Below are 23,601 nucleotides of genomic sequence, written 5' to 3' on the forward strand. Positions count from 1 at the left end.
TTGATAAATTACTACCAATTTATCCTCTGCCCCATCAGGCTTCTGATTATGTCTGTAACACTCTTTCCCACAAGAGGATTTACTCCAGAGCACACGGCGCCCCTGTCACGTCTCTTCCCTCCAGAAGAGTCCCTCACGCGGTCAGGACTTTGACACTTCGAGGATCAGGAGTCAGCTACTTTGTAAATTCCCCCTCAAGTCAGGTTGATTTGCTTTAGGGCATGATTCACGGTCTGTGATTTGCCAGGGGTATCCCAAAGGTCAGGCTGTGTTCCGTTCGTTATGAGGGTGCACACATAGACGACAATGGCGGCTTGTGGTTCAGCCCTACCCCTGTCAACCAGGCTTCTCCACTGCTTATCTATCCTTCATCTTCAGACTTCACAAGTACTGAAAAGAAGAACTTTGGGGCCTGGAGAGAGGGCTCAGCTGTTAAGAGCACTTGCTGCTCTTCCAGAGGACCTGGGTTCAGTTGCCAGCACACGTCAGGTAGCTCACAACCACCTGTAACTCCAGCTCTGAGGGGTCAGACACCCTCTTCTGGCCCCCCTCTGGTACCTCCGCACACAGGGAGTCCATGGACACAGACACAGACACATGACTTAAACTAACTCATAAGTATTTTGAAACTATGTAAGTAGCCCATTTATCATAAGATTTACTTTCTTAACTTTTTAAAAGATGTGTTTATGTTATTTCACATGTATGCATGTTTTGCCTGCATGTATATATGTGTACAGCCTGTGTGCCTGGTCCTCAAGGAGATCAGAAGGAGATACTGGCCCTAAGTGAACTGGAGTTACAGATGGGTTGTGAGCCACCATGTGGGAGCTTGGAACTGGAATCGGGTCCTCTGCAAGAGCAACAAGTGCCCTCAACCCCGGAACCATCTCTCCAACCCTTTCGTCAGACTTTCAACAGATTATAATCCAATACCGTTTACTTCAATGCTTACTAATCCCCGTTTAACTAGGAGACACCCTTTAATGATGACTTCTGTGTCTGAGAAGAGTCCCTTCATTGCTTTCTGGCATCAAAAACTGTTCCCAACTCACCTTGGTTTTTCCACAGTCTCAGTCATTTTTCCAAGGAGCCTGGTTCCTTCAAGAGGAGAACGATATTTAGAAGTTTCTGTCTGGAGGCTGGGATCCATTTGTGCTTCTGTGCCCAGATGATGGTCCAAGAGAGCTGTACTTTTTTATGGGTACTCATGTACATACAGTTATGCGTCTTTTGTATCTCTTTAGATACAGCAGGAGCCAGGGGTCCATGCCTATCTACGCCTTCAGTTCCAACACAGCTGGCTTATGTATTCAGTATTAACGCGTCCCTTTCGAGGACAGCCCTCAGGTCCCTGCATTGTGAGGCAAGCACTCTACCGTTGAGTTTATCCCAGTCACGGATGCTCTCTGTTAAATATTCAGGCCTATTTAAAGGGTTTTAAAGGTTCAAGGGAAACAGGGCTTTTTGTTTGTTTGGGTTTTTTTTTTCCCCGTATCGGTCACCGAATCAAAGGCTATCTTGCTGTATTTAACTAAAAGATGTTCATTCTATATGATAGTTGCTCACGAAACCTTTGAACTAGCCCTGTGTTTTCCCCCTGTTGAGAGTTTTCAATGTGCAGGTGAAAGTTTCACAGCTGTCTGAGAATGACCTTGAACTCTTGATTCCACCCCCCCTCTACCTCTCAAGTGCTTGGATTTTGATACCTCATGCCAAACTGCCAATTTTTAAGCTTTCAAATTCATGTGTTTCTTATGCCTTAAGTTTTGTTGCCAGCATCTAATGGCTGACAGATTGAACTTTCTCAATTATGATAGAATGTAAATAAAGTGATTGTATTTTTTCAAACCCAAAACTGGATCATAACCTGATTGCTGTCTGTGCTATGAAATATGAAGTGAGTATTGCCCTGAACAGTTTTGTGGAAATTATTACCATGAAAGTAAGGGCAGGTCCATGTTTTCCAACTAGAGAGGAGCTAGGGAAACGTTATACCCAGAGAAAACAAATTACAGATTCTGGACAAGATGTAATTTAAAAAACCTACCACCTTGCCAGGCAGTGGTGCCACATGCCTTTAGTCCCAGTACTCAGGAGGCAGAGGCAGGTGGATCTCTGTGAATTCGGAGCCAGCTTGGCCTACAGAGTGAGTTCCAGGACAACCAGGGCTACACAGAGAAACCCTGTCTCAAAAAACTCAAACCAAACCAAACCAAACCCAAACCAAAACCTACCACCTGAAAGGCATTAGAAACAGCCTGTTTTATGGTTTTGTTTCTTTGTTTATTTCTTGTTGTTTTGCCTTTAAAAACAGGCTCCATTTCAAACCTCAGAATTACTAAAGTTTGAATACAAAATCTACAGTCTTACTTAGTTAAAACAAAAGAAACAAACAAACAAACCATAAGCAATAGAAATAATGGTGGGAATCCTGGGATGGAAGAAGCCAGAAGGGAAGTATGAATTCTCTGGTTGATTCTTGAAGTAAATGTGTGTGTGTGTGTGTGTGTGTGTGTGTGTGTGTGTGTGTGTGTGTGTGTGTATGCATGTGTGTTTACATTCTACCCAATCTGAAATTTAAATATGAAATTTATGTTTCTTCAGGGTGACCAAATCATTCAGATATCCTTGGAATTATAAAATGTCTATGGTACCTTTGGTCACTCTAGCTGCTGCTCATCACAGGTCAGGCAGAATGTGAACTTTAACCCAAATAAGTTAACTACATGTTTTATAAAGTGAAAAACAACCACAATTAATGCTCCTCTCAATTCCTGTATAATTCCTGAAATACAGTCCAAAGGGGTTGGGGTCATACAAAGGAGCAAGAAAACGTGATACTTCCTTCAGAGAAATTGAAACCAGTGATGACTGGCTCTAAATGATGTAGATATTGAGACTAGAGCAAGGATCTAGCACAGCTGAAAATATGCTCAAAGATGTAAAGGAAAATATGCAAACAGTGAGTTAACAAGTGGGAAGTGTCAGCAAAGAAACTATAACAGACGTGAAAATTCTAGAATTTAAAATTTCAATATCTAAAACTCAAGGAAGTCTTTGGATGGGTTCAAAAGCAAATTAAGATGAGAGAGGTGTGGGTAAACGGGATAAGGTGGTGCATGTCTGAAATCCCAGCACTGAGAAGGTAGAGGCAGGAGGATGGTGAATTCAAGGCTAGCCTAAATGACATAGCAAGTTTCAGGCCAACCTGAGCTACACAGTCACAGCCTGCAATATAAATATATATTGCACACACACACACACACACACACACACACACACACACACACACACTCACACCACTGTGAATATTAGAGGTAAAAACACTAGGATGAGAAAGGCCAGTCTCCGGGAGGTGTGGGAAACAGGAAAACGTCTAACACTCATGTAACTGAAGTCACAGAAGAAGAACAGAAGGAACAGAAAAGGCAGGTGGAGAACTAACTGCCAGCTGAGAATGTTTCGTGTTTGTTGAAGCCCTAACTTCACAGAAGAGTTCAAGTAGGAAAATGCAAATGAAATCACATCTAGTCCTGTCATGGCCAACTGCTGAAAACCAAAGAGGAAGCAGCCGAGAGAACTCTGAAAAAGGGAACACGTGATAAATGGGACAAGAACACACTGCTGACTTCTCATCAGAAACCCGAGAATCTAGAACTCAGTGCAGCATTTAAGGGGACAGAAGAAAACAAAAGCTGTCAACCTAAGATTCTTTTGCTTTTGTTTTAGGTCTAGGCTGCCCTGGAACTCACTATAGAGGCCAAGATTCAAACTCATAGCAATCCTCCTGCATTGTCCTCCCAAGTCTTGAGATAACAGGTGTGAGCCGCTGTGCCTGGCTCAGTCCAGAAATATATATCTGAGACAGAGTCTCACAATGTTGGCTTGGCTGGCCTGGAACTCATTATAGAGGCCATGCTGGCCTTAAATTCAGAGATTTTCATGTCGCTGCCTCCCAAGTGCTGGGAATAAAGGCGGCATGCCCGGAATCAGAATTTTGTGTCTAATAAGATTTCATTTTAAAATGTTTTAATTGTTTTTTTTATGTGTATGGATGTTTGTCTACATGTATGTCTACATGTATGCACCGTGTGTATGCCCAGTACCTAGGGAGACCAGGAGAGGTTGTTGAATGTCCTAGAACTGGAGTTACAGATGGTTGTGAGCTGCCATGTGGGAGCTGGGAATTGAACTCAGGTCCTCTGGAAGAGCAGCTGGTGCTCTTAGCCACTGAGCCATCTTTCCAACTTCCTAATAAACTATCTTATAAGCTTGAAAGAAAAGTAAAGACATATCCAAATAAGTGAAAGTTCAGAGAAACTGTCCCCCTATAGATGCACTATTATAAATGTTAGCTAAAGTTCTTTAAGCTTTAGGTAAATGACATTAGACAAGAACCAGACATCCACGTAAAAAAGGAAAAGCATCAGAAATGCTAACTATCTGGGTAAAGCCAAAGTAAAATTTCCTCTTACCTTCTGTAAAATAAAATGTGACTATCTGCAGTAAAAATTAATAATTGTCTCGTGAACTTTGTGGTATATTTAGACGTGACACACGATAACTAGAGGGTAAAGGTTGCAGAGTGGAAAATGGTTCAGATGGCTGCACGCCGTTGTGAGCTGGTGTAACCGTAATGGAGCAGACAGGAAAACGGAAGGTGTGCAGTATGGCCTCGAGGACAGGCAGGAACAGACAGGTGAATGATAGGAGTTGAGCCATTAAAGAGTCTTCTTTCAGCAACTGGACAGCTAGCCAGACAGGGGTCAATGCACGGAAGAGGCCAATGACACCCAGTTACTTTGATCTCATTGACATTCACCAGCCACTGCAGAACATACGTTTTCCAACTACATAGAGCACGGTCTCCCCCAGAAAACAAAAGCATCCTCATGACTTTAAAAGCACTGAAATTGGAGGTGCTTAATCCCAGCACTCGGGAGGCAGAGGCAGGCAGATTTCTGTGAGTTCAAGGCCAGCCTGGTGCTTACCATGTAGCTCCAGGCCAGCCAGTGTTATACAGTGAGACCCTGTCTCAAAAGCGAAACCCATCCTGAAGTAAGTAAGTAAGTAAGTAAGTAAGTAAGTAAGTAAGTAAGTAAGTAAATAAATAAATAAATAAATAAATAAATAAATAAATAAATAAATAAATTGACTGAAAAACGTAGACTTTTTTTTTAACTGTAGTGGAGTAGAATTAGAAATCAATAGAAATCTTTTTACTTTTTGTTTTGCATTTCACCTTTACAAAGAAGCAATTGAACCCTGGACCATGCACATGCTGGTCTACCACTGAGATATCTCTTGCCCAGAAATCAATAAAAGTGAGAGAACAGAGAACTCACTAATTCTACTAAATACCTACAAATTAAATGAGCATAAATAAAATAACCTGTGGACTGAAGAAGTCCCAAGAAGACTGTAACTAGACTACGGTGAGAATAAAACATCAAATTCGTAAGATGTAGCAAGTGTTGTCCTCAGGGAGAATGTATAGTGTAAGTGTTCACAACTAGAAAGTGGGCATTAAAAATGTTTGCTGCGGTTTCGCCTTAACGGGTTAAAAAAGGAAGAGATTAAGCCCAGAGTCAGTAGAAGAGAGAAGTAATGCCGAGCACAGAGTCAGAAGAGAAAATTAACCAAGTCAAAAGTTGACTCTTAGAGGTCCGTCTCCCCAACAAGGGAAAGAGACTGTAGATCATCAAAACGGAGAAGGAGAAAACACAGAGATGACGGGAGACCGCAGGAATCTCATCCCGATGAGTTTGACAATTAGAAAGATTAGGCAAAATCTTTGAAAAGTAAAACTGTTCGAAACAAATGGGATAAAAATCTGAGGGGTTGGGGATTTAGTTCAGTGGTAGAGCCCTTGCCTAGCAAGCCCAAGGCCCTGGGTTCGGTCCTCAGCTCTGAAAAAAAAAAAAAAAAAAACTGAATTAGCCCATATCTGTTTAAAAGATGAGGCTGGTAAGTTCAGATCTAGAGTGCTACTTTAGATGTTACTATAAACATTAAAGAGGAAATACAGGGTAACATGACTCTTTTTTTAAAAAAAGAGGGAATGCTACAAAATAGCAATAAAATCTAATGAAGAAATTAAAGAAAAAAGCTATAGGCCTGAGCCATCCACAAGCATAAACTCAAGAATCCTTTTTTTTTTAAAATAATTTATTTAACTTTATTTTATGTGCATTGTTGTAAAGGTGTTAGATCCCCTGGAAGTGGAGTTACAGACAGTTGTGAGCTGCCATGTGGGTGCTGGGAATTGAACCCAGGTCCTCTGGAAGAGCAGCCAGTACTCCTAAGCCCTGAGCCATCTCTCCAGCCCCATGAATCCTTAATGAACTATTTAGTGCGGGTCCTCAAGCCACACCACAGCAGTTACGTCATAACCAGGCAGGGTTTTGTCCCAGGAATGCAAGGAATGTAATCTTAGGAATTTATCTCACTATGAAATCAATGTAGTTCATCCAAATTGATGGATCAGATACAGGAAAATCATAAAATTTCAAAAGGTGCCTTAAAAATATGACAAATATCTACCTGCATGCCAGCATTTGGTAGTGAGCTGGACACAGGAGTATCACAAGTTCAAGGCTATCCTGGGCTACATAGTGAGTGCCAGGCCAGCTTTGGGCCTGTAGTGAGACCCAATCTCAAAACAAACAGAGAAAAAGAGAAGAAAGTCTATCTCTCAGCAAACCAGGAATGGAAGGGAGGTTCTTGGGCTCACTGGAAAACCAGTGGTTAAAATAATTTATGGTGAAATATGAATCCCTCTTCCCATCAAAGACAGGAACAGGACATAGACACCTTTGTCATCGCTTCTGTTCAATTGTTCTAGCAATTCTAGGCCATGAAATACAACAGAGAAGAAACTGAAGACCTAAAGGTTAGAAAGGGGGCTGGAGAGATGGCTTGGCAGTTAAGAGCAATGGCTGTTCTTCCAGAGGACCCAAGTTCAGTTCCCAGCACCTACATGGCAGCTCACAACTGTCTGTAACTCCAGTTCCAGAGGATCCTCTGGGATCCTCACACAGACATACATTTAGATGAGATACCAATGAACATAAAATAAAAATAAATCTTAAAAAATTAAATAAAATAAATTAAAAAAATAAATATAAAGTTTTGAAAGGAAGACATAAAATGCTTCCAATTTGTCAATGATGATTAGTTATGTTGAAAACCCTAAGGAATATGCTGAACCACTAAAGTTAAGTTACTGTAGTAAGATTTCAATAAACAGTCATTATGAAAACTGGATACGTATTTTAAGATTCTTTTACATTTTACAAATTTGTGTGTGTGTGTGTGCATGTGTGTGCGTGTGTGTGCGTGTGTGTGTGTGCGTGTGTGTGTGTGTGTGTGTGTGTGTGTGTGTGTGTGTGTGTGTGTGTGTGTCACAGCCTACATATGGAGGTCAGAAGAAGAATTTCAGAAGCAGATTTTCTCCTTCCAGCATGTGGACTCCAGAGATCAACTTCAGGGACTGACAGCATACCTACTGAGTCACCTTGTCAATCCCTAATTATATCACTTAAAATAAATGCAGAGAGAGCACACAGGACTTGACCAGATACTTTATACAGGAAAATGTGTAGGTAAATACATGAGAAGAGATACTATTGTTAGCTTTTCAGGGAAATATAAAATCAGATCAGAAATACTAATATGCATCTCTTAAGACGGCTCTCATTTAAAATTCTGATGATGGGGCTGGAGAGATGGCTCAGCAGTTAGAGCACTTGTTATTCTTGTCAGGGAAGAAGCCAGTTTTGATTCTCAGTCCTCACATCTGTTCCAGGGGATCTGAAGCCCTCTTCTGATCCCTCCTGGCACCAAGCATGCACGTAGTGCACATGCAGGGAAAACACTAACATGAATAAATCTAACAAAAGAATTTTAAATGGTAACTTGTGGGTTGTCTCAGCTAAAAAACAATCCTGATGATATGCTCGATGTGATGCTGCAAGCATGTAATCCAACGCTGAGGAAACTGAGGCAGGAGACTCCAGTTTGAAACCAGCTTGGACTACATTGTGAGACCCTGTCTCAAAAAGCAAAACCAACCAAAATTCCAACGATATCAAATATGGGCGAGGAGGCAGGGCCGCAGGAAGAATGCATATTTTGCTGGTGGCACAACCACTTTTGAACAAGTTCTGGCAGTTTCTATTAAAACTAAACATATACCTACTCCATGACCCAGTAATTCAACACCTGGATGTTTACTCAAGAGATATGAAAGCATATGGTCACTGAAAGGCTTTTTACAAGGATCATCATACCACAGTCTACTCCTGAGAAAAGCAAACACATCCCAGCTGAAGGACAGTCTCTAAAATACCTGCCTGTCTCTCAAAACCGTCAAGGTCACCCAAACAAATAAAGTCTGAGACACTAACCAACCAGGAAGAGCCTAAGGGGACATGGTAACTAAAGTAATGCAGGCATTGGATGGAGAGGCAGGAAATCTGAATATTTACTATAATGACTAGATGTCTGTACATGGCTTAAAACAGATGTCCCACACTGACAATAAGATGTTAATTAAGAGAAGAGGCTCAGTATGAAGTGTGTGGCAGCCCTCTGTACTCACCTTCACGATTTTCCTATAAATGTAAAACTATCTTAAAATTTAAGTTTATTATTTAAAATGTTTAAAGATCGATTTTATACTATCTTACGCGTATGAGTGTTTTGCCTTCATACATGTGTTTACACCACACATGTGCCTATTGCCCTCAGAGTTCAGAAGAGGGCATCATATTCCCTGGAATTGCAGGTACAGGCAGTTGTCAGCTGCCATGTGGGTGCTGGGATCTGAACCCAGGTCCTCTGCAAGAGCAGCCAATGCTCTTAACTGCTGAGCAATCTCTCCAGCCTCAAGTTCACTCTTTACAAAAACTAGGGTAGTAGTTTTGTTTAAAATAATCAATACTAGAAATATCTGGGTATGATGGTACACACCTTTAATGCCAGGAGGCAGAAGCAGATGGCTCTCTATGAGTTCAAGGTTAGCCTGGTCTATGTAGTGAGTTCCAAGCCAGCCAAGACTACATAATAAGGCTCAAAAAACAAAAACCAAAGCCCAACAACTACAAAACTAGAAACAGTTTAAATGTTTCTCAAGAGAGGAGCCGATGAGTGGTGGGCTCATAGAGTGGGATACTACCTCATTTCAAAAATGAACTATTGAGAGGCACCACTGAGTGCATGGGTCCCAAAACATTATGTTAAAAGAAGCCACAGACAAAAGCATTCGTATCACATGTCTGTAAGATTTCATTTTCACACAGTTCTAGAGTAAGCTAAGCCAGCGACAGTGGAAACGGAGTCTGGAGAGTGAGTGAGGACTGACTAGGAAGAGGTTCCTGGGGAAACCCTCCTGAGACGATGGAAACACTGTCTTTGATTCCTCTTTGTCACCCTCCTCCCCTCCCCTCCCCTCCTCCCCCTCTTCCCTTCTCCCTTACTATATCTTCCCCACAGAGTCTCATATGTAGCCCAGGCTGGCCTCTAACCATAGACCTCAGATTCCTGAGTCCTGGGATTTATAGACATGAACACCTACATCTGGATATTGATGGGAATTTGCATTACACAGGGATATGCACTTTTGAAAAGTCATTAAATGACATTTAAAATATAGGCAATTCCCTGCATATAAATTTTACCTTAGAATCTTACAAAAACATAGAATTTTAGTGTTGTTTATGATGTTATAGGGATGAGATACACTGATACCTCTAACTTTTTTTTGAGATTTATCTGAACTGATGAATGAATAGAGGAACAAATGGGGAATGGTGTGTGATGAAATAAAAACAGTATCTAAGCCGGGCGGTGGTGGCGCACGCCTTTAATCCCAGCACTCGGGAGGCAGAGCCAGGCGGATCTCTGTGAGTTCGAGGCCAGCCTGGGCTATCAAGTGAGTTCCAGGAAAGGCGCAAAGCTACACAGAGAAACCCTGTCTCGAAAAACCAAAAAAAAAAAAAAACAAAAAAAAAAAACAAAAAACAGTATCTAGTCGCAAGGAGTCTTTCTCTGTCCCGCCAGCTCCCAAATAATGACATGGAGGCATCTTATTAATTATGAAAGCTCGGCCTTAGCTTAGGCTGGTTTCTACCTAGCTCTTATAACTTAAATTAACCCATGTCTATTAATCTACGTACTGTCACGTGGTTTGTGGCTTTTACTTCTCCTCCTGCGCGTGTCCTGCTTCCTCTCCACCTCCTCTAGCATCCTCTTCCTCTCTCTCTGCCTGGAAGTCCTGCCTAACCTCTTCCTGTCTAGCTATTGGCCATTCAGCTCTTTATTAAACCAACCAGAAGGTGCCTTGGCAAAGACACATCTTCACAGTGTACAAAAAAAAAAATTATCCCACAACATCTAGTATCACAAAATTGTAGAATCCAGTTGGCGATTAATGAGCACTCACTGCATGAGCTCATTGTGGTGTCTGCCTATTCTCCCTTCCTTCTCCCTTCCCTCTCTATCCCCCCATTTTCTTTTATAAAAATTTTTATTTTTAACCATGTATATGTGTGTGTCTATGTGTGGGAATATACGAGTGAGCTCTGATACCCTCAAAGGCCAGAAAAGGGTGTTGAATGCCCTGGAGTTGGAGTCACAGGTAGTCCTGAGCCACCTGATGTGGGTCCTGGGAACTGAACTCAGATCCTCGGCAAGAGGAGTGTGTGCCCTTAACCACTGAGCCATTTCTTTAGTCCCATTGTTAGTTCTGTAGCCCTTTCCAGACTAGAACTCACTGTATAAGCCATGCTGGGCTCAAACGCCCAGCATCCCGCTACATCAGCCTCCTAAGTGCTGAGGATACTGCAGTGCACCGCAGGCCAGGCTGGCCTTGAACTCACAGAGATCTGCTTGGCTCTGCCTCTCGAGTGCTGGGATTAAAGGCATGCACCACCGCCGCCTGGCTCTGGGTTCATTTTATATTTGAAAATATTCTGAATAAGATGTTTGGAGGAAATTGGCCATGTGGGCATAGATTTATAATCTAGCTACTCAGGACTCTGAGGCAAGAGAATATTGACTTTGGGGCCAGCCTGAGCAGCATAACTCTCCCCGTCCACCTCCCTCTCCCCCCAGATCCCCTCCTGTCTCTTTCAGAGAGGTCATACAGATCACATAGATTCTAGTGTGGATCACTGGGGTTTGGTTAACTTTTTTCAGCTGACTGGCTTTGATAAAAACAAATCATGAGTAATATAGCTTGGGTTTGAAGAATATTGCTTCATTCTATAGCAGCAATCAGCAAAATTATGGAAAATGCATGGAAAACAGTACAGGATATCTAAAATTCTTTCTGTGATAACCCACCTTTAAATTTTATTTAACTTAACTTTTTGAATAGGGTCTCACCATGTAGCCGTGGCTGGTCTGTAGCCCAGGCTGGCCTTGAACTCACCAAGATCCCCCTGCCTCTGTCCCGAGCGCTGAGATTAAAGGCGTGCACCATCACGCCCCGCATGACCCACTTTTTCTCATTCTTCTTAGTATAAGTGGGTCTCCGATGAACGTTCTTAGATGCTGCCTGGATAATTCCTTCCATTCTCCTTACTGCACCGTTAGGGGGAGCATGGAGAAAGCTCTGTCCTGAAAGAGGAATTCTGCTGCTAGGCTTTACAGAGTGGTGTCCTCACTCAATTCAGAACACTCAGATCCTGTCGAAAGGTGTCCTGTGTAGCTAATACCTATACCCCTTTCTTTTTAGATATACAACCAAATACGGAGCTGAAAGGCGCCGAGGAGCAGCCTCTGACCACAGGTAATGCCAGGTCTTTGCCGTAGAAGCACGCTTTTAACCAAAAGCGCCAAAGAAAGAGCAGTGCTCTTATTCTGGTTACAGTAAAAATGCAATGGGAAATGAATACAGTTCCTTTTGCTGATAAAATACCTTCTCCACTAACATCATAAAACAGTTCCTTTTGCTGATAAAATACCTCCTCCACTAACATCATAAAAATGTGCTTGGGGTAGGAGACAGCTCTGTGAGATAACTTACAAGGGCCTAAATTTGGACTCCCAACATTGTATAAAAGCCAGGTGTGGCAGCATGTACCTGTAATGTCAGCACTGAGGGACAGAGATAGGTAGATCCCAGCGAGCTCTAGGCTCAGTGAGAGGTCCTGTCTCAAAAACTAAAGTGGAGACAATAAAGGAAGGCCTCCATACACTTAGGCATACACCACACACACACACACACACACACACACACACACACACACACACACACAAACACACACACTCACATACACATACACACACACACACCACACACACACCACACACACATACACACACACACATACATACACACAACCACATACACACACAACACATACACACACACAACACATACACACACACATACACACACACACGCTTTAGCACTAGAGTCAAACTACATTCCAACTAATGTTGATCATTGGACTTTTGTTCACTTAATTGATTTTTTTAACTAGGTAATTCTGGTAAAGACAATAGCTTGAATTTGAATGGTTTAAGCTTTACTTTAGACCAGTGGCCAGCAACCATTTCAGGAAAGGACCAGAAATTCATCATACAATCTCTTCCCTGCATCCTTTGTTGTTGTTGTTTTTAATAACCCTTGAAAATGTTGAAGCCATCCTTCCCCTGGACCTGTACAAAGCAGGTATGATCAGGCCATAGTTTGCTGATCCCTGCTCCAGCTTAGTCAGGAGGGGCTTGATTGAATTCAGATCAGCATAGACTATATAGTGAGCTTGAAGCTAGCCTGGGCTACACAGGGAGATCCTGTTTTTAAAGCACCAAGAAATGAAATGAACGAACGAAGGAACTTGAGTTCCATCATGTTTTGCATAGAATTACACTTCCGATATAAACAGAAAGAGAAAATAGGTTTGGCATGCAGAAGTTTCTAGGTTTCCTTTCAGGAAAGCATTTCTCTCAAATTGGGTTACATCCATGTGCTCAGGCTCAGTATCTCTCAATACTACACATTAATACTTGTTGGGCACAAACAGCAATAGCATCCTATCAAATATTGTGAGATACACCAGTGAAGAAAGAATTGCTGTCTAGATGGAGCGTGAGTTCGTTATAGCGCAGGTGGAAGCAGTATTCACAAGAATTGTTAACAGCAGAAGGATGCATGAATCTCATTCACAGTTCTAAATTTGAGAGCTTCCATGTCTACTCCCTTGGGATGAGCGAAGTGGGTACTGCTTATCAGTACTGGAAGCTGAGCCTGAGCATTAGTGGGGGATGCTGGCTACCACTGATGGTGACCTTAACGTCGAACTTAAGGCAAAGTTATACAAATCTCTTCAAGTGGACTGCATCCTTAAAACTCCCTTTGTCTTTCAGAAAGCCCAGAGGCCTTGAGTGACTACAATTTAAGCAAACCTCATGAAATAGAAAATGTGGACAGTACCGAAGCCCCAACCAATGAAGATGAAGATGCAGGAGGTAAACCACATGATGCGGTTAAAACTTCATGGTTACAGATAGAGTTAAGGTTGAGGGTGAAGAAATCGGCTTGCCAGTGGAAACATCTATATGTGGGTTCAGATTAACTCATTTAATATATATTTAATAGTTTGTTGCCAGATGAAACCAATATTGGGGTAGGGAGGTGAATCAGCAGGTAAGAAGTCCTGCTGCCCTTCCAGAGAGTCCTAGGTTGGGTCCCCCCAACCCATGTTGGGTAACTCACTATCACCAGTAACTCCAAGTGACCTTCTGGTCACCATGGGCACTTGCACACACATGGCATATACACATACAGTCACACACACACACATGTGCATGTGTGTGCATATTACACCAATATTTTGAAAATTTAAGATACTCATTCATTGTTTACACTATGATAACTTTGCTTTAAGGCTATTTATTTGCCAGGTTTGGTGAAACATTTCTGTAATCACAGCTCTTGTGCAGCTAAGGCAGGAGGATCATGAATTTAGGGTCATTCTGGGCTATATAGCCAAAGCAATGTACTGAGACCCTGTCTCAAACAATGCAAAAATGAAACATGTTCATTTTACCATTTTCCATTATAAAAGTAACACACGTCCACAGTTTGGAGTATTTTCCAACAGCCAGTTCTCAAGAAAATAACTGGGTGGCCAACAATTCAATTCTTTTAAAGTTGTTATTTATTATTATTGGGGGTAGAGGTGTATCTGAAGGTCAGAAGACAGCCTGTAGGAGTCAGTTCTTTCTCTATCAAACTCGGGATGTCAGGCTTAGTCTCAGTCACCTTTGTCTTTTGAGCCAGCTTGCTGGCCTCTATTTCTATTCTTTCTTCTTTCTTTCGTTTTTCTCTTTGAGATAGGGTATCTCTACATAGCCCTGTCTATCCTGGAACTCTCTCTGTAGAACAGGCTGGCCTCCAATGCCAAGATCCACCTGCTTCTGCTGGGATTAAAGGCATGCCACACCAGGCTGGGCCCCCTAGTTTTGCTTCACAATGTGCTCCAAAGTGGCCTTGCCCTTGTGATCCTCCTGCTTCAGCCTCCCAAGCTTTTGTAGTATACACATGTTTGAGATACTGAAGTTTATCCCATATCTCGTTAACTCCAGGGAATGAGTCTCTTGACTCTCAAGCCCCCTTTCCCTCTTTGCTTTTAATTCAGTTTTTATGTTCGAATTTGTTTCATGTGTTTGTGCTTGAGTGATGTGCCTCACACGTGTTCAGGTGCCTGCAGAGGCCTGCAGAGGGCTTTGGATCCTTTGAAACTAGAGTTACAGGCAGTTGTGAGTCTTCCTGACGTCGGTGCTAGGAACCGAACCCAGGCCCCTTACAAGTGCAGTAAACACTCTTAAGGGCAGATCCTCCTCTTCAACCCCAGTTCGTTTGTTTATTTGTTATTGCTATTTATCTTTTTTGTTTTTTGAGGCAGGGTTTCTGTGTAGCCCTGGTTGTTCTAGAACTCTCTCTGTAAACCAGGCTGGTCTTAAACTCACAGAGATCCGCCTGCCTCTGCCTCCTGAGTGCTGGGATTAAAGGCCAGTTTATTTAATAGTTATTAAAAACCTTAGTGACTAAAAATTATCGAATAGTCATTAAAAACTGTCTACCTTGATGAGATGAATCATTTGACCCTCCCTTCTGTTTTTCCTCGTTTTCTTGTTAATTAATGTAACATTTTTGTTAGCAACTGTGAGACTTGTGGGGGAAAGCTGAAGCAGCGAATCCAATGGATCTTCTTGGACAGCTGCTCAGTTTCACAGCAGTGAAGATACATGAGTGTCCCTGCAAAAGGGTTCTCTGGAGCAGATGCCTTTTCCTAGCCTCTGTGTCTGTCTACTTGATACCCATTCATTACAGGGCCAATTATAGTGCCTGTGTTTTCACACTTCCTGCATTCTTTTTTTTTTTTGTTTTGTTTTTTTTTGTTTTTTGAGACAGGGTTTCTCTGTGTAGTTTTGCGCCTTTCCTGGAACTCACTCTGTAGACCAGGCTGGCCTCGAACTCACAGAGATCCACCTGGCTCTGCCTCCCAAGTGCTGGGATTAAAGGCATGCGCCACCACTGCCCAGCACTTCCTGCATTCTTGATACTCCGGCATTAGGAGTCTTACAGATCCGTGGGGAGACTGCCCCTCTCGCAGGTAGGCAATTCTGAGAGATTATAATGGTCTTGACTAGGAAGTATATCAGCTGTTTTATCTGGAATGTTCCCCTTGGCATTTATAAACAGAGTTACATAGACCACTTCAAGTTAAACAGGCCGTATGGTGGCTCTTATCCAATGATCCAGGATGGTAGTTCCCTCAAGAATAACCTGTTATTGTTCCATAGTGAGCCATGAAAGTAAGATTCAGTGCTAGAGGATTTTGCTCAGGGTAGAGTGTGTACTTATCACATGCAGGGTCCTGGGTTCGATCTCCAGCCCTAGAAAGAAAAAGAAAAGAGATGAGTCAAAATACTCCCCCTAAATATGCCTGTAATCTGCTCTCGTAAGGGTTCTTCAGGAATCTGACGACACTGACTTACAGAATAAGGTCACTCCGTCCACACTCTACCCCTGTTTTCGTTTCTTGGTCTTGTCCTCCCATCCCTGGACCATCTTCTTGATAGCCCAAGTGTGCGTGCGTGTTTGCATTTGTGTGGGAATGCCGTGTGTGCAGAGGAAGCACACGGGTGAATGGAGGCAGAGGTACAGAGTGAGCGTCATGATCGGTTGCTCTCCCTCATGTATGTTGGGGCAGGTTCTCCCACTGAACTCGGAGCTTGCACGTGTGCTAGTCCGGCTGGTCAGTTTGCTGGAGAGATCCCCTGTCTCTGCCTCCTGATGCGGGGATTACAGCTGGGCTACCACACCTGCCTGGCATTTATAGGCGTGCTGGGGATTTGAACTGGGGTCCTTTGCTTGTGCAGCAGATGTTTTAGCCACTGATCCATCGCCCCAGCCCATGTCCAGCTGTATCATAGGCGGCATTTTGTTCCCATGTAATTGTTTTCCCTTTAAGGACAATTTTAGGCTTTGTGTGTATGCACTGAATTTTAGCAGTATGCTTGTTTAAAATGCTCACATATTATGGTGATAATTGTGATGACAAATCTCATCCACTGTTGCTTTATAAATGTCACTCAGATCTCATCTAAAATATCTTTTCTTTAGAGAAGGGTTCCCTGACCAAAAAAAAAAAAAATTTTTTTTTTTTTCAAAACAGGGTTTCTCTGTGTAACAACCATGGCTGTCCTGAAACTCACTCTGTAGCCCAGGCTGGCCTTGAACTCACAGAGATCCGCCTGCTTCTGCCTCCCAGTGCTGAGATTAAAGGCATGTGCCGCCACCACCATCCAGCATTCTCCGACATTTTAACACAATGCTGCATTTTATTCTGTGATGATACCCACCACAGATAACTCTAGACTTTTATTTGTTAATTGTCTTCCGCCGTCCACTCTTTATTGACTGGCATTTAGGACATCTTTTTCACTACTAGATCCCTCGCCCTTAGCAGACGGACAATAAACGTTCATTGCATGACTAAATCAAAGTCCTGGGTTAATTCTGTCTTCGTGTGTCTACATAGTTCTCCGAAGAAAAGTAGTTTCTTCTCAGACTCTTTTTCTTTTGCCTGATTGTTCAAGACCAAGAAATTGAGTTCCTCGCCTAATAGTTCTGAGATTCAAATCACAGCGTTAGCTCATATTCCTGATCTGCCGAGCTATACATTAATTTGTGCCAGTTTCTAACCACAGAGTCAGAAAACGCTGCTGCACAGGATGTGGTCATAAGTGCTGAGGAAAGGCGCATGGTGTCTCTGATTCGGCAGCTTCTTGACGGTGACATCCATCGAGTCACATTCAGGATGAGATAAAGCAGTGGCAGCTGTGCCCACATTTCTAGGTTAGGGCTCCCGAGGTCTGGTAGTCAGCACATTGAGTTTGTGTTTGGGATAATAGCAACCTCTGTCCAGCACCTAGTCTGGTAATTGATAATCATGTTAGAATTTCCCCTGGGTTCAGAAGAACCTCTGAGTTAATACTCAAACATAAACATAAAAACAGATACTATCCATGCAACGATAAGAATTTAAAACATGATTAACACATGCCTGTAATCCCAGTACTCATAAGGCAGAGGTAGGAGGATGTTTGTGACTTTGAAGCTTACCTGGGATAATAGAGAGTTCCAGGCCAGCCTGGGATAGTAGAGAGTTCCAGGTGAGCCTGAGCTACAGAGAGAGTTCCAGGCCAACCTTGGATATATAGAGAGACTTTGTCTCAAATCATATAAAACAAAATAACCCACCCAAATGCTGTAAGCACTCAGCTTTCCCAGTTGGTGGCACCTGGAAATGTCATGCAGTTCTTGGTGGAGACTCTAAGATATGACCAGTTACTGTAAATAACTGGGAACAGGGGAGAAACTGGGTGACCACCCTTAAAACTCTCTTAGAAAGAAGTTAATAGGGTAACATCAGTGTTGAAAGACTCTTCCATTTGTTCATGATTAACTTTCAAACTGACTAACAGACGAATAACGTCAATACTGTGAGAATTTGCCTTTGAGAAAAGGTGGTTACCAGGGCATACTGCTTTAAAAAAGAAGCTGATCAGTATGTCCAAACTATATGTGACAAGTTATAACACAGAGCTATAACCCCAGAATTTAGGAGGTGCAGGCAGGAGGACCAAGACTAACCTGGACCTCATGATACTTTATCTCAGATTCATTGGCTTCATCATCATCGACATCATCAACAACAAAAACAGTGCGTGACAAGCCAATGTTGAAGCTAGAGTTAGGACTGTATTTACAAATTTTAATTAGGGAGATGTAGCTGTAATGCCGTAACAACGATGGAAAACGTGCTTAGAGAACCCTGTATGTTTAAATTTAAGGGGAACATCCTTTTTTTGAATGTTTGTTTTGTTTAGTTTTGTTTTTCCAGGCAAGGTTTCTCTGTGTAACAGTCCTAGCTGTCCTGGAACTTGCTTTGTAAACCAGGCTGGCCTTGAACTCACAGAGATCCGCCTGCCTCTGTCCCCCCAGTGCTGGGATTAAAGTCATTCGCCACCACCTGGTATGGGGACATTCTTTTAAATGTTCTTTGAAAGGTTGTAGAAGCAAAGACCTATCTGGTGTGTGTTAAATTCAGACTAATTATAATTGCTTTTAATTGAGAGCTTAAAAATGAAGTGTTCCTCTTTTCAAGTTTTCAGATCTTAGTGTACAGTCTCACAGACACTTGTTTCTCATTTCACAAACAAGAAACCTTTTTGTTTGTTTGTTTGTTTGTTTGTTTTTGGAGACAGGGTTTCACTGTGTAGCGCTGGCTGTCCTGGCACTCACTTTGTAGACCAAGCTGGCCTCGAACTCAAGAGATCTGCCTGCTTTTGCCTTCCGAGTGCTGGAATTAAAGGCATGTGCCACCACCACCTGGCCATTTTTTTTTTTAAACAATATATTCTCAGGAACTCAGTGCGGAGGTTGGCAAAGTTATTATCTGTAAAGGGCCAGATAATAAACATTTTAGGCTTTGTGAGCCATATAACCTCTGTTATAGACTTCTTAACTCTGCTGATAAAGTGCAAATCAATCAGAGAAGATATATAAAGGAATAGGCATGGGTATGCAACCAATAAAACTTTATTTATAAATACAGATTGTGAGTGGAATTTGACTTGCAATCATAATCTACCAGAAACTGTTAATGTAAACATTTTAAAGAGACACCAGTAAGGATTATAACTGTTATCATTTCTGAAATTAAAAAATATACATCCCTAATAAATGTAGCTCACACCACTGTAATTTACATAATTAAACAAAAATAAAATCTCATGTAGATTAAATGTTATGTTAACATTTGGTTGCTTCCTCCTTTATTCCTGAAGACATAAGTCTCTCAGCTAACGCACTAGTACATTTACGTCATCTCAAGTTACTTCTCCGACGAGGCCTTCTTACATGCCCAGCTCTCCCACAGTGTGGTCTTAAAACTGAGTTTCTTGGAGTATGTTTAATTAGTAATTGTTTACATGCCTAATTTTATTTTATCTGAAATGATTTGCATATATGACAAAGTTTAACCCATTACATCATAAACCTAAAAAAAAAAAAAAAAAAAAAAGAGGCGCCTAGGTACTAGAGAGCTGGCTCAGTGGTTAGGATCACTGGCTGCTTTTCCAGAGGACCCGGGTTCCATTCCCAGCACCCACATGGTGGCTCACAACTGTCTGTAATTCTGGTTCCAGAGATCCATGCCTTTCTCTGGCCCCCAAGGGCACCCGCATGCGGGTGATGCACAGATGTACGCGCAGGCAAAATACCCATACACAGAAAATATTTTTTTTAAAAGAAGTCTAATTGCCAAACATACATTTTTTTTGAGATAATGTCTCACTGTATACCCCTGGCTGGCCTAAAATTCACTGTGTAGACCAGGCTGGCTTTTAACTCACAAAGATCCACCCACCTCTGCCTCCTTAGTGCTGGGATGAAAGGTGTGTGCACCAGATCCAGCAATTCACACCCCTGTGAAATGGTGAGATCCAACTGGATTGAAATGCACAAAGAGTGAGAAGGTTCAGGATTATTTTTACAGCTTGGTCATTGGTATACAAGAATAATTGTTGCCGGGCAGTGATGGCACACGCCTTTAATCCCAGCACTCGGGAGGCAGAGGCAGGCAGATCTCTGTGAGTTTGAGGCCAACCTGGTCTACAGAGTGAGATCCAGGACAGGCACCAAAGCTACACAGAGAAACCCTGTCAAAAAAAAAAAAAAAAGAATAATTGTTGGGGCTAGAGAGATGGCTTGGCAGTTGGGAGCACTGGCTGCTCTTCCAGAGGACTGGGGTTCAATTCCCAGCACCCACATGGCAGCTCACAACTGTCTATAACTCCAATATCTGACACCCTCACACGGATATACTTGCAGGCAAAACACCAATGCACATAAAATAAAAATAAATAAATCATTAAAAAAAGAATAATTGTTATTTATCTCTTCTTGATGTCCAGTTGCGACTGTTGTCAGACTAATCTTGAGCAGTGGAAACAGCCCTGTTCAGTGTCCCATGAATGCATCTCAGCCAACTCTCAACACAAAAGACACTGGGATCCTCCTTGTAGATCTGAAATGCCAGCAAGATATGGTGAGGAGACAGGGTCATGGTGGATGTTCTTAGTTAAGACGAGGTCACACTGGGTTAGTGAGGCCCTAACTCCAATGGCTGGTGACGTCACAGTGGGTTAGTGTGACACTCCAATGGCTGGTGAGGTCACAGTGGTTTAGTGTGACCCTCTCATGGCAGGTGAGGTCACAGTGGGTTAGTGTAGACCTAACTCCTATGGTGGTGAGGTCACAGTGGGTTAGTGTGACCCTCCAATGGCTGGTGAGGTCACAGTGGGTTAGTGTAGACCTAACTCCTATGGCTGGAGTTTTTGTAAGAGGAGAGGAAGCAACATAGAGAAGAAAGTCATGTGACAGGAAGTAGAGATCAGAGTTGTGTTGCTACAAGCAAGGAATACCAAGAATTGCTGGAGCCTTTAGAGGGACTACGGTCCTTCCGACACCTTCAGATCTGTGAGGGAGTACATTTCTACTGTCACTTGGTGTGAAAGTCCTGGGGAGAGGACTGGAAGCACAAATGTGCAAGGCAGGCGGGGTGAACAGCTGATGTGACACATGACTCCACCTGTTTGCGTGGCAGCTGCTCAGAACACGTGACTCGAGTACACGCAAAAGTTGTATTAGTCAGCTTTCCGTTGCTGTAACAACAATGTCCAAGAACAGCAACTTAAAATTAGCCGGGGGGGGGGGGGGGGGGAGGAGTGAGGAGGTGGGGGATGGTGGGGGGGGCGCACGTCTTTAATGCCAGCACTCGGGAGGTAGAGGCAGGCGGATCTACAGAGCAAGTTCCAGGACAGCCAGTACTTTGGGTATATGTCGTGGCTCCCAGTTGAGTCTTTTTATGGGATTCCTGGGTGTGCAAATGAACTGGTCTCTGTTTCCAGTACCTTCTCTCAGGCTCTTTTCCTTCTGTTTGTTTCTTCTCATTAGATGATATTATTATCCCTTAAAAGCCTGTTTGTTTCTCCTGAGAGAGAGAAAGGGGGTGGATCTGGATGACAGGGGGACGCGGGGAGGAACTGGGAGGAGTAGAGGGAGGGGAAAATGTAATCAGGACATATTATGTGTGATTAAAAAAAACTATTTTCAATAAAAGGGGGGAAAAGAAAAGAAAACTAAAAATAAAAAGAGGAAAGATAGCACATGCCTATAATCCTACCACTTAGGAGGGAGAAATGGGAGGATCAAGAGTTCAAAGCCAAGCCAGGAGGTGGTGGCACACACTGTAATCCCAGCACTGGGAGGCAGAGGCAGGCGGATCTCTGTGAGTTCGAGGCCAGCCTGGTCTACAGAGCGAGATCCAGGACAGGCACCAAAACTACACAGAGAAACCCTGTCTCAAAAAAAAAAACAAAAATCCAAAGAGTTCAAGGCCAGTCTTGACAATGAAATAAGTTTGAAGCCACTCTGGGCTACTTAAGACCCTGGCTCAACCAAACCAAACCAAACCAAACAGTAAGTGGAAGGTGGACCCCAAGTCCAGGACTTGGGCTTGCAAGTCCTGAGGTCTCAGACCATGGCTGCTTTGCCCATCACTGTGGGCCCACAGCAAAATAATCATGGTGGAGTCTACAGCAGAGCAAAGCTGTTCACTTCATGATAGCCAAGAAGCAGACAGAGAGAGAGAGAGAGAGAGAGAGAGAGAGAGAGAGAGAGAGAGAGAGAGAGAGAGAGAGAGAGAGAAAGGGATGGGGACCTTTATAAAAACTTCACGGACTCCCCAGTGACCCACTTCCTTCAACTAGGCCCTCCCCCTGAAGTTTCCACTACCTCCCAGTAATGCTGACAGGTTAGCAACCTAGCTTTAGCACCAAGTCTTTGGGGGACTTTTTGGTTCCTAATCATAACAGTGGCTAATAGGGACTCTAAAAATGAGGGGTCAGTAAGACAAGCAATGCAGGACATTGGCGGCCTAACTCAGACTCCGTAAATTTCCAAAGATGGACAGTCTAGGTAAATGCATCTAGAATCACAGTCTCCTAACCTGCACGCTCATGGCAGACTCCTTCCGTTTCCTGTGGGAAATGGTGGAGATGACCATTCAGTTTCAGATGAGGAAGGACTGGGGGCTCTGTCTTGGCCCTTCCACACTCAGCAACACACTCTTTCTACAGGGCCTTTGTTGGGAGGGCTCTCCATGCCCTCAAGGTCTCATTTCTACCCCCCTGGTACCCCTGGGCACGCTGATGTCCAGTGTGATCCTGTTCCAAGCCCAGTTTTCAGAGACTTCTGTTGTATGTGGGAGTCAGTTCTTTGCTTTCACTATGGGGATCCCAGGGATCGAACTCAGGTCGTCAGGCTTGGCAGCAAGCACCCTTGCCTGCTGAGCCATCTCTCTGGCCCTCAGTGTATTTATTAAGGTCTTGCCTGGTTCCAAGAGAAAATTCGCATTTGATACTTTGTTGGAAGGCCTTAAATGGTCTTCATAGTGACACTTTGAGCAGAATAGTTTAAGATAACTAGAAACTTAGAAAGTTTGCTGGAAAAAAAAATCCTTTCTTCCTCAGAAAACACAGCTCCATGCCTCCGTAGCTTTCCGTAGCATAGTTTCTTGTTTGGAGTTGGGAAGGATTGGAAAAGGGGTCCATTGTAGTTCAGACCAGCCAATAACTCACTATGTAACAAAAGTTAGCCTTGTACTTGTGGCAGTCCTCCTGTCTCAGGCTCCTGAGTGCTGAGATTACAGATGACATGCTTCCGTCCTGATCCTTTTTGATGTCTACAATCATCTTGTGCTCATAAGAAACATTAACACAAGCTGCTTTGATGCTGCCAAAGGGAGAAAAAGCAAGCCGCCTTTGCGGTTCATGGATGCTCATTATGCTGCGTGTAGATGTGTGGGAGGGACGGCTGGGGCAGCTGGAGAGACCGAGTCAGCCTCTGTCTCTGTGCGCCAAGGCTCCGCGGTACAGCTCAACACACGTAAAAACCTGCTTCGAAAGGAAGTGCCACGTTTTTATCAAAATATTACATCTCTTGCGCCCAGA

The 23,601-nt window shown here is 43.0% G+C and overlaps 1 protein-coding gene across 1 annotated transcript in view; it reads left to right on the forward strand.

Annotated features, from left to right (window-relative positions):
- Positions 1-23,601, forward strand: part of Ikzf3 (IKAROS family zinc finger 3) — a 99,222-nt gene that overhangs the window by 21,423 nt on the left and 54,198 nt on the right. The window contains exons 2-3 of the mRNA XM_052758512.1: positions 11,744-11,797; positions 13,381-13,482. Coding sequence (XP_052614472.1) covers positions 11,744-11,797; positions 13,381-13,482 — 156 coding nt within the window. The remainder of the gene's footprint in view (positions 1-11,743; positions 11,798-13,380; positions 13,483-23,601) is intronic.

The sequence above is a fragment of the Peromyscus californicus genome, unplaced genomic scaffold, assembly GCF_007827085.1.
Source record: "Peromyscus californicus insignis strain IS unplaced genomic scaffold, ASM782708v3 Scaffold_3__1_contigs__length_106647218, whole genome shotgun sequence".
NCBI classification, from domain to species: domain Eukaryota; kingdom Metazoa; phylum Chordata; class Mammalia; order Rodentia; family Cricetidae; genus Peromyscus; species Peromyscus californicus.